The following is an 11,901-nucleotide window of genomic DNA, read 5'->3' as shown; positions in this document are numbered from 1 at the left end:
TTCGGAGAAAGGCTTTTCTTCCGACCATCAGTGTTTCCAGAGTAGACATTGGAAGAAGACCGGCCTAGATTCTAGTAAGTAGGGTACATATTGAAGAAGTGCAAAATCCAGCAGCTCAGAAAAAATACTTCTAGTTATATACAAGGGGTATATACATCGCCGCAGCTGCAGGCGGAGCTCAGGCCACGTGGAACGCCGCGACGAGAAAAATATCCGAGCAGCGCTAGCGCCGCCGTCACCACCGCTCACGGTCGCAGCTTCAGACCGCTCGGGCAGCCGTGCCAGCCAAGATTCCAATCACCTCGCCGCGTTCGGCTTCTCGCTGCTAACAGGTATGGCAGTGCTGATGCGTTCCAGAGCAGCTCGCTCCTCTGCCTGTGCCCAGTGCGTGGCATGGCGAAGCTATTCGCTTCACTGCAGCGCGTCAAGTAGCTACTACTCTGCGTTGGCGACTGCGCGAGGTAAACCCTTCCCTATCCAATGCGTTCTTTCAGCAGCTGTATCTCTTGCCATCGCATTCCCGCTGACCAGGTCTATAAGTACGCTACCGTAAACAGTGCTAAAGGTGAAACACTCCCATCGGGCCACCTATAAATGGCTCACCATTTCCGCAGCGTTCTGCCAAGACGTAATAATTTGAGTGATTTGGATGCTGCACTTCGCTGAAACAAAATTAGCTCACAAATTTTTCATTATTCTTGAAATCCCAAGACATCGCAGTTGTCGCGCGACCGCTAGCGGTTCACGTGTTTTAGAAACTTGCAGACTTACCAGTCCGTACTGTTTTCGGAATTTCGTGTTTTTAACTTGCAGGTTGGGACCAGTTGGAACGAGCACCGTCTCCGCAGTGCAACTGTTGTGAGCCGAATGCATTGTTTTACCGTTCTCATAGCACGAACATATCATAGCACACCCAGCCTAATAGAGAAAACCTTTGATTTCGACGTTTCTGCATACCCATAGTGTGCATATAATTATGTGTATGTCACATAAAGGATGAGTACAGACTACTTTGTCGCTTTTGACTAGACAACAACGCCATATATAAAAGAAAGTGACCTGCGTTGCATAAAAAACGGGGAAGCCTAAGAAGAAGCACGAGAAGTCTCCTTTCAAGCTTTGGAATTGAAGAAGGGCAAATTCCTCAGTTCGCCTATGTCAGCATCGAAATCCATTTTGCCTTGGGAAGTTCATCGGAGAAAATTTGACAACTGATTCGTCGCTTTCTGGACAATTTGCATCGGTTGCTAGTGCCACACCTTCACAACATGTCTGAGTACCTTGATGCCCCTACAGGTAAGAAATTTCATCGCATGTTCGGAACCAGAAAAGATACTTATTTCTCTCCATTCATCGAGTAGTTCCATTCTTCAAATGCAGGATTCACAGTTATTTCAAGACTCTAACATCAGGTCTCTTAGTAACGTTATTTCTGTTCAAAAAGGTGGTGTATTCAGCTTAATCGGATGGACCAGTATTATGTTTCTCCCGTTAACAACGCAAACTAAAGAAAGGAATAAAGTGGCTGAAAATATATCTTCCATTCAGGTAAATTGGATGATACTCTGTTTCCCATGGACGGGAAGGTAACATAAGAAGGACGCTGTGTAAACGCCGCATCAGGACTTAATGTCAAAAATCATCAAATGCTGTAAGTTTGTACCTCTCTGTATATTCCCAATTTTAGTTTCAACTTCCAATCGAAAAATCGCTGCACAACCAATCTACAACTAGGCAGTACACCTGAAAAAAGGTAATGTTTAGGAAAAGGTAAGACTTATACCGCCTAAGCTTGCCTTTAGAGCAAGTTTTCAAACGTATATATATTTTGTTTCACATTCTCAGCCTTTGACTTAAAAAGGCTAAAGGTACCATGAAAAAAAAACGTTTAAAAAATGGCGAAGGTTGCAGGCAGAACTAAAGCATAATTTAAAGAAATTTAAATATTGGTCCTCGTGGTGCCATTGGAGTCGAGTTTACGTATGGCGCTCACACTTCGGCTAACCGTCTAGCTATAACCAGCCCATTAAACCGATAATTTTTCAAGAGTCCTACATCCGTTGCCACTAAGCAACCTAGGCTCCCTCAATGCTTACATCCTTTCTTTTTAAATCTCCCATCCCCTTAAAAAGCCCTTGACGCTCTGCTACGTCTCAAGACCACAGGCCTGGACCTCATCCGTTATTCTGAAGTCAAACTTGTTGGTCGTGAGCTATCTCGTGTTCTCACTAACGTTATTAACCTTCCATTTCAAAGAGCAGTTTTCCCAACGAGACCTAAAACACCAATATTTAAAAAAGAATAAAATATTTTGTTTACTTATCACCCAATAACCATCCTCCTATCTTCAGTATTGTAGAATTCTTAACTATGTACTAAACTACCTAGAATCTGTAACTCTTTTACGCCCAACCAATTTGGTTATCGACATAATTAGCCTGGATAAAATTTCCAGACAGCATAAAACTGTTTCTTCGGGATTCGCTGTGGACAGGGGTTGTATTAATTGATTTACGCGAAGTATTTGACAGCATTACCCAGTCATTTTGCAGGTGCGAAATAAATTCTTGGAAACTTGTGGGCCTAGTTCTGCATTTTTACGAAACTACTTCACTCACTAAATAAGGTTAGGTATTGCAACGTTTCATTTTCGCCTGTAACTAAGCAGGGTTTTTCAATAGAAAGAATTGTGGGCCCTTGGCTCTGTAAGTCACATCAGTGGCTTACCACTATCTGCCACTTATATAAATTGCATTATTTATGCCAACGACATAAAACTGTTTACAGCGCAAACACATGCAACCACAAAGTAAGGGACAGGACACAAGCGCTGACTGTCAACTAACATTTATTAACGGAAGACGGGTGCCTTATATAAGGGGAAAGGCAGAAGCGAAAGGGGAAGGGAATGATACAATCGGGGAAAATGATGATGCGCATCGATAAACGAACATGCCAGCAGTCAACGCATTCAGGCGCGAAGAAACAAGAAAACGATGAAACTAGACAAACACTAACAAAAGGCGAGGGATACTAAGATACAGTGAAATCAGAAAGCAGCCGCTTCCAAAAAATGAAGCTCTGCCGCAAAAAGCGATACAGAAGGGGTGCTTACGCACTTGCTGCCATATTTGTGTATGTAGAACGTTTCCAAACTGACGCGCGCCGTCTCGTCGGCACTCTTCCCGAGAATCTTCGTCTCTCCCAAATGAGCCTCGCAACCTGTGCATCCAATTACATGCGCGACCAAATGTGCGTACTTGTCCTTTAAGTTGCTTAAATTTCGGGCATGTTCCCCCAAGCGTTCATTAATGCAGCGGCCGGTTTGGCCGACATAAGCCTTTCCACACTTCAAGGGAATGGCGTAGACCACTCCTGTGGAACACTTGATGAACGGCTTCTGATGTTTTAGCTGGCAACCTCTTTTTTTAGAGTTGCAGATGCGTGGGCATAACTGCGCCAGCTTGTTGGGTGCCGAAAAAACAACGGAAACACCATGCCTGTTGGCTACCTTCTTAAGACTGTGCGAAGTCTTGTGCAGGTACGGCACAACCAAAGGCTTGTCGGTCTTCCGATGGTCATCTTTTACTCGTGTTCCCAGTTTTAGCTTCTGAAGGAGGGTCTCAGACACCGCAATCAAAACCGAATGGGGGAATCCCGCCGCCACAAGTCGGCTGGCCTGATTCTCAAAACTTGTCTGCATCAGGTGCGGGCACGACTTCTGAAGAGACGATTCCAAACAGTGCGATGCTATAGCTCTTTTTACAGTTTTGGAATGCGCTGAATCATATGGCAGCAAGTCCTTTTTTGCGCGAGGGAAGTAGCCCCAGCAAACGTGGTCTTCATCAAAGGTTAGTCTCAGGTCTAAAAACTGTAAGGCATTTGCGTCAGGTAGTTCGTGGGTAAAATTTAGCCCAAGTGCATCCTTGTCAAATGCTTTTAAAACTTCACCTACTGTAGAGAGGTAGGTGAAGGCCGTCTGCTTTTTTAAAAGCACTAAAAAGTCATCTACGTATCTAAAAACCTTTAAAACGAACCCCCCCAAAAACGACCTATCTAAAAATCTATCTACCTTTGCTAAAAAAATATCGCAAAGAATTGGAGCCACGCAGGACCCAATGCAGATACCGTTGCGCTGCAAAAAAGGCAGGTTGTCATAAACAATAAAAGTAGATTTGAGGTAAAACTGCAACAACGATATAAAATTATCTACTGACAAGCCTGTTGAGTTCCGGAATGACACTTCGCCGTTTGCTTCTACGCATTCTCTAACAGCCAACAAAAGCTGATCCTGAGGCACAGAATAAAACAAGTCTTGTACATCTACAGAAAAACCAAAGCCAATGTTGTCTGTGCTCTCAAGAAACAGCGCGACATCCTTAGATTTCTTTGTTAAGAACGGATCATCCAAAGCAAGCGTTTTGAGATGCTTTTGCAAAAACCGACTAACGTTTATTTGCCACGAACCTTCTTCACTAACAATAGTCCGGAATGGAATATCTGGTTTGTGGGTCTTGGCTGTAAAAAATGCGTTTAGGCTACTACCTCTGCTATTAGCAATATCCCTCGCAAGTTTGTCAAGATTTAATTCCCTGCAGAAGTTAATAAACTTGGTCTTGACCCTAACGGCACTCTTCTTAATGGGCTCAAAATTCTTATTGATTGCCACTTGCGCTTTTTCTGTGGCAATCAATAAGAATTTTGAGCCCATTAAGAAGAGTGCCGTTAGGGTCAAGACCAAGTTTATTAACTTCTGCAGGGAATTAAATCTTGACAAACTTGCGAGGGATATTGCTAATAGCAGAGGTAGTAGCCTAAACGCATTTTTTACAGCCAAGACCCACAAACCAGATATTCCATTCCGGACTATTGTTAGTGAAGAAGGTTCGTGGCAAATAAACGTTAGTCGGTTTTTGCAAAAGCATCTCAAAACGCTTGCTTTGGATGATCCGTTCTTAACAAAGAAATCTACGGATGTCGCGCTGTTTCTTGAGAGCACAGACAACATTGGCTTTGGTTTTTCTGTAGATGTACAAGACTTGTTTTATTCTGTGCCTCAGGATCAGCTTTTGTTGGCTGTTAGAGAATGCGTAGAAGCAAACGGCGAAGTGTCATTCCGGAACTCAACAGGCTTGTCAGTAGATAATTTTATATCGTTGTTGCAGTTTTACCTCAAATCTACTTTTATTGTTTATGACAACCTGCCTTTTTTGCAGCGCAACGGTATTTGCATTGGGTCCTGCGTGGCTCCAATTCTTTGCGATATTTTTTTAGCAAAGGTAGATAGATTTTTAGATAGGTCGTTTTTGGGGGGGTTCGTTTTAAAGGTTTTTAGATACGTAGATGACTTTTTAGTGCTTTTAAAAAAGCAGACGGCCTTCACCTACCTCTCTACAGTAGGTGAAGTTTTAAAAGCATTTGACAAGGATGCACTTGGGCTAAATTTTACCCACGAACTACCTGACGCAAATGCCTTACAGTTTTTAGACCTGAGACTAACCTTTGATGAAGACCACGTTTGCTGGGGCTACTTCCCTCGCGCAAAAAAGGACTTGCTGCCATATGATTCAGCGCATTCCAAAACTGTAAAAAGAGCTATAGCATCGCACTGTTTGGAATCGTCTCTTCAGAAGTCGTGCCCGCACCTGATGCAGACAAGTTTTGAGAATCAGGCCAGCCGACTTGTGGCGGCGGGATTCCCCCATTCGGTTTTGATTGCGGTGTCTGAGACCCTCCTTCAGAAGCTAAAACTGGGAACACGAGTAAAAGATGACCATCGGAAGGCCGACAAGCCTTTGGTTGTGCCGTACCTGCACAAGACTTCGCACAGTCTTAAGAAGGTAGCCAATAGGCATGGTGTTTCCGTTGTTTTTTCGGCACCCAACAAGCTGGCGCAGTTATGCCCACGCATCTGCAACTCTAAAAAAAGAGGTTGCCAGCTAAAACATCAGAAGCCGTTCATCAAGTGTTCCACAGGAGTGGTCTACGCCATTCCCTTGAAGTGTGGAAAGGCTTATGTCGGCCAAACCGGCCGCTGCATTAATGAACGCTTGGGGGAACATGCCCGAAATTTAAGCAACTTAAAGGACAAGTACGCACATTTGGTCGCGCATGTAATTGGATGCACAGGTTGCGAGGCTCATTTGGGAGAGACGAAGATTCTCGGGAAGAGTGCCGACGAGACGGCGCGCGTCAGTTTGGAAACGTTCTACATACACAAATATGGCAGCAAGTGCGTAAGCACCCCTTCTGTATCGCTTTTTGCGGCAGAGCTTCATTTTTTGGAAGCGGCTGCTTTCTGATTTCACTGTATCTTAGTATCCCTCGTCTTTTGTTAGTGTTTGTCTAGTTTCATCGTTTTCTTGTTTCTTCGCGCCTGAATGCGTTGACTGCTGGCATGTTCGTTTATCGATGCGCATCATCAATTTCCCCGATTGTATCATTCCCTTCCCCTTTCGCTTCTGCCTTTCCCCTTATATAAGGCACCCGTCTTCCGTTAATAAATGTTAGTTGACAGTCAGCGCTTGTGTCCTGTCCCTTACTTTGTGGTTGCATGTGTTTGCGCTGTAAACAGTTTTATGTCAAGTATGCACCAACTCGCCCAGAAAGAAGTTTTAATAATTATGCCAACGACACGACCGTATTTTCTTCTGTTAAACATATTTTCTACCATCTACTAGAGAAGCTAAACGTCAATATCGATAAAATTGAAGTGCAATAAGAAATGGGCAAAAATAAATCAGTTTAAATATTACTGGATGCTAATTCCATTCTTTCTTAAGAATTCCCACTTTATATCGATGATTACGTCATTCCACTACAAATACACAGGTTGTCTCACACAATTTGAGCCATGGTTTCAAAAATGAAAGGCACTCCGGACGCGAATAGAACGGTATGCATGTTGACACTGGCCTAGAGTTACTCAGGCTATTTTTTTATTTTCCCCATATAACGGATTAGTTATGTTTAATTAATCGACTTTTTAAGTACTGGCTGCAGACCCCAAGTGTGATATGCAAGAGAAACCTCTCAAAAATTGTTCCCGATTGATATAGCTGACGTGGTCCTTTTTTCCACGTTCCAAGGAAAGCACGCGAAATATGAAAAAATAACCCATGACGGGGCGATTGTGCACTGTTATTGTGCTGCTCTCAAGCGTGCGATGGATGAACAAGGTTGGCCACAGCGAGACTGGCTCGCGACAGGGCGTTATGCCTGGTGTAGGTTTCTGGGTATGCGGCTTTTATCGCATGACGGTGCAATACGTGCTGCTGACAGAGTGGTGCCAAAGCGACAAAGCGTCGAAAAAGACGAAGGAGAACAAGCACGTAGCTTTATTTTTTTGTGGTTGAAATGGGCAAGAACTGGCAGCCTGCCGACGGAATGTAATAGGCCTGGGTGGGGAGGCAGTGTTAGGGTCGGAATGATTTTCGAGTGGCCTTCAATCCAAAAAGCGCCCTTTGATTATAATCCGTGTTCGAAGAGGTCACCATCTGCTGCAATGCGCATTTGGCATCTCATAGGCACATTTTCCGAGGCGTTCGTGATCATGGCATCAGGGATAGAGTTTAAGACTTGTTTTATTTTTTCTTGTTGGTTCTCTAATGTTGTGGTTCGTGTCAGACATACTTGATCATTGACGTAGCCCCACAGAAAATAATCGAGGGGAGGTAAATCTGGCGACCATGCCAGCCAATTGAGCAATGGGCTCATGTCGTCCAATCCACTGCTGCGGGAATACTTCATGCAGCCATTCGCAAGCTTTTTTGCTGCCGTGCGTGAGAGCACCATCATGCTGATACCAAATATCCTTGACCCTAGCCAATGGAACTTCGTAAGGAATATCCTCAAACGTCCCATCAAGGATGTCTTTGACGTATATTTCCCCTGTAAGTGCGTTATCAAAAAACAGGCGGCCAATGATAGTGCCGCCTTATATTCCACACCACACAGTAACCGACCACTGATATAGGTGATGTGTGTTGAAAACCCAGTGAAGGTTTTCGTCGCTCCAATAGTGACCGTTTTGGATGTTCACTTGGGCATTATGTGAGAAGGTTGCTTCACCAGTCCAGAGTTTTTTGTTTACAAAGGCCTACCCGTATAAAAATTTCTAGAAACATTTTTAGATGGCCCTATGCTATTGTTACTAGAAACTACCAACAATCACTTGAAATTCTAGCAGCTGTCTCTAGGCATTCTAACAACGCTCTAGTAACAGCTTAGAAACAATTGGCCACCAACTCCCAATAAAAACGTGTTCATAGGATGTCTTTAGGCTTCCTACCAATTTCAAATGAACGTTCGTCTTCGTACACCCTAGTAACATTCTTTCAAGAGGAGAATGTTCATCTACTTTCTGCCAACGTCCTACCAACCACCTATTAACATTATTTCAATTGAAGAATGTTTGTAGACGTTCTGCCAACTTCCTACCAATCCCCTATTAACAGGCCTTCTTCATACGCCATATTAACATTCTTCAAATTGAACAATGTTTGTAAACGTTCTGCCAACTTCCTACCAATCACTTAAAACATTTATCTTTATACACCCTAGTAACATCAAGAATTGGCTTCAATTGAAGCATGTTCATAGATGGTATGTAAACATTCTAGTAACCGTCAACCAACACAAGTCTTTGGCTCTGTAGTAACACTCTGGCAATATTTTACTTACATGTGCTTATGTACTTGCTACTGACGTCCTACTATCGTCCTAGTAACATTTTTTCTCCATACAACCTTTTAGCATAGTGTAAAAACTTGTCAGTATGTGTGAACATGTTGGTAGAAGGCAGTATACAACCTAGAAGGTGCATGTACATGGAAAACAGATGCAAGTTTGCACTAAACGAATTTTATTTACACAAAAATATTTACACAGGATTGTTAGAGAAGTAATGGAGAAATGAATGAAAATAGTAAATTAATAATGACTTAGTTGATCACGGTATAGCAGCTGTCGCATAACCTCTAGCAACCATAGATTATAATGTATTTTGTACATTCACAGCTGATGTCTCTCAGAGTGTTTGCAGAGTGAATCCTGCACAGAAACAAGACGGTCAGTGTTAACATTATGTTCAGGTTAGCACATCACATACTTAGAACAGCTTTTTAACAAGGTTCACATGCAAGTTCACATGAGTGCTAAAATTGCAAACGTCATTCCTGTTTACTTGCAGAGGAAATAGCAAGGATGGGGCACATTTTGCAATGAATATTGCTACGGGGTAGTATTCCCAATGACCAAGAGCCGAGCAGGAAGAAGAAGAAGACGACGATTGGAAGCTAGCGCGGGCTGTTGCCTCTTGGTCAACTGCGGCGTATAGCCTTGTAAATATACTTGTCAATAGCTTTTCGTCGGTGTCTTCCTACGTAACATATTTGGTGGAGGTGGACGTTCCCTGTACCTCGTCACGGAGCTTCGCAGTGGACGGTACGTCGAGCCTACCTTCATGGCTCCCGGCGACGCCAACCAGACCCCACCGGCTCCGACACCTGCTGCCACTTCGACGACCTACATCACCCTCTCCGCTCCCCGTGATCCTGGCGTATTCTCGGCAAAAGATGGGGAAGACGTCGAGGACTGGATCAGCCTTTACGAACACGTCAGCCGCAATAACCGGTGGGACCCAACTATCATGCTCGCCAACGTCGTCTTTTACCTCGGTGGCACACCTCGAGTTTGGTATCGGACGCACGAAGATGAGCTGACCAGTTGGGATTCGCTTAAGCAAAAGCTTCGAGACTTGTTCGGCAACCCCTACGGTCACCAACTTGCCGCGCAGAAGGCGCTTTCCGGTCGTGTGCAGACGTCCACGGAGCCCTACGTCACGTACATTCAGGACGTCTTGGCTCTATGCCGCAAAGTTGACGCACACATGACTGAGTCCGACAAGGTCTCCCACATCCTCAAAGGCATTGCCGATGACGCCTTCTACTTGCTCGTATTTAACAACGTCGCGACGGTGGATGCAGTTATAAAAGAGTGCCGCCGCCTGGAATTTGCTAAAAGCCGACGTATCGACCAACAGGTTGCCCGTCTGGCCAACACCCCAGCGACATCTTCCTGTGCCGACGCTCCTCGTCCCAACAACACTGGCGATGTTACCAGGATTGTCCGGCGTGAGCTCGAGGCCGCCTATCCGGCTGCGTTCGACTCCGGCCCCTCCAATGCACCTGCAGTCACTGTTTCCCTGATCCAGGCAGTTGTCCGCCAGGAGTTCGCCAACATGGGTATTCACACCATCTGCTCGGCACATCGCCCCTATCCCCACCCGGCATCTTCGATTCCACCCCGTCCCGCACCTTCTTACCCACCACGTTTCCGCAACCCCTCTGAATGGCGCACTGCAGACGACAAGCCAATTTGTTTTCACTGCCATCGAATTGGGCACATTTCTCGGCACTGCCGCAGTCGCTGGAGTTCCCTGAACCAGTCTACATTTACTGCCTACTCTCGCCCCCCAGATGGCCTTTCTCGTCGCTATGCTGCCCGCTCAGATAATGCCGCCACCGATTCTACTGCGCCGAACCGCCCCTATTCTCGTTCACCTTCGCCCCAACGACGACAATCTCGCTCTCCCCAGCCCCGTCGTTCCTATTCGCCGACTCCCTTCGGACGCCGCTCCCAGCCGGAAAACTAGACGATGCAGCGCCTCGAGGTGACGCTGCATTGCTCCCTACGCCGCCAAATCCTCTCCTGACGTTGCCCACTCATCTGAACCTTCTTTACGTGCAAGTCGACGGTGTTCCTGTATCAGCTCTCATAGACACTGGGGCGCATTTGTCGGTAATGAGCGCGGATCTTCGTACCCGGCTGAGGAAAATAATCACGCCCGCCACGACGCCTGTTGTCCGTGTCGCCGATGGCGGAAAAGCCCCCGTAATTGGTATGTGTGCCGCCCGCGTCTCCTTCGCCGATCGCTCCACTACCGTGCTATTCACAGTCATCGCTCACTGTCCCCACGACATCATCCTCGGCCTCGACTTCCTCTCCGCACATTCTGCTCTCATCGATTGCTCCGCCAGTACTCTCCGCCTCGACCTGCCTGTTCTGGATCCCGCTGAACAACAGCTTCCTCGCCTCAGTTCCGTCGACTTCGTTCGTTTGCCACCTTCGGCACTGACTTACGTTGACTTCGTGTCATCCCCACCAGTGCCCGACGGTCACTACATCGGGGCTCCTATGCAAGACGTCCTCCTCACACACGGGATCACACTACCTCATACTATTTTATCTATTACGGCGAATTGCGTCTGCCTGCCAGTGGTCAATTTTGCCTTGACGACACAAGTGCTGCCACGCGGGATGCCTCTGGCCCAACTTTGCTCATTCGAGGATCACTCTGTAGCATCGATTTCAGTAGACGACAATTCAACCGATCCTCCTCTACCATCGCAGTCGGCAACTTGTACCATCGCCAACTTACAGAAAATGATTGCACCCGACATGCCGTCCGAGCACGCTCGTGCGCTCTACCACGTTCTGATGTCCTACCAAGATATTTTTGACTTTAACGATCGTCCTTTGGCCCAAACAACAGCTGTTAAACATCGCATTAATACCGGAGATGCCCCTCCTATTCATCGCCGCCCGTATCGAGTATCACCGGCTGAGCGTCAAGTGATTCACACCGAAGTTCGCAAAATGCTTGCCAAGAACATTATTGAACCGTCATGTAGTCCATGGGCGTCACCGGTTGTGCTGGTAAAAAAGAAGGATGGCTCATGGCGCTTTTGCGTGGATTATCGGCACCTTAACAGGGTTACCAAAAAGGACGTGTATCCCCTACCACGGATTGATGACGCCCTTGACTGCCTCCATGGTGCTCACTATTTCTCCTCTATTGACCTTCGCTCCGGCTATTGGCAGATTGCCGTGGACGAACTC

General features: G+C 45.9%; 1 protein-coding gene across 1 annotated transcript in view; it reads left to right on the top strand.

The window, feature by feature from the left end:
- Positions 1-991: 991 nt before the first annotated feature.
- The window catches only part of LOC135907090 (Kv channel-interacting protein 4-like), a 431,449-nt gene continuing 420,539 nt past the window's right edge, over positions 992-11,901 (top strand). Inside the window, exon 1 of the mRNA XM_070522693.1 lies at positions 992-1,296. Within this exon, the coding sequence (XP_070378794.1) occupies positions 1,269-1,296 (28 nt within the window). The 5' untranslated portion in view covers positions 992-1,268. The remainder of the gene's footprint in view (positions 1,297-11,901) is intronic.

The sequence above is a fragment of the Dermacentor albipictus genome, chromosome 7 (assembly GCF_038994185.2).
Source record: "Dermacentor albipictus isolate Rhodes 1998 colony chromosome 7, USDA_Dalb.pri_finalv2, whole genome shotgun sequence".
Lineage (NCBI taxonomy): Eukaryota > Metazoa > Arthropoda > Arachnida > Ixodida > Ixodidae > Dermacentor > Dermacentor albipictus.
This window is presented reverse-complemented; position numbering and strand designations above follow the sequence as displayed.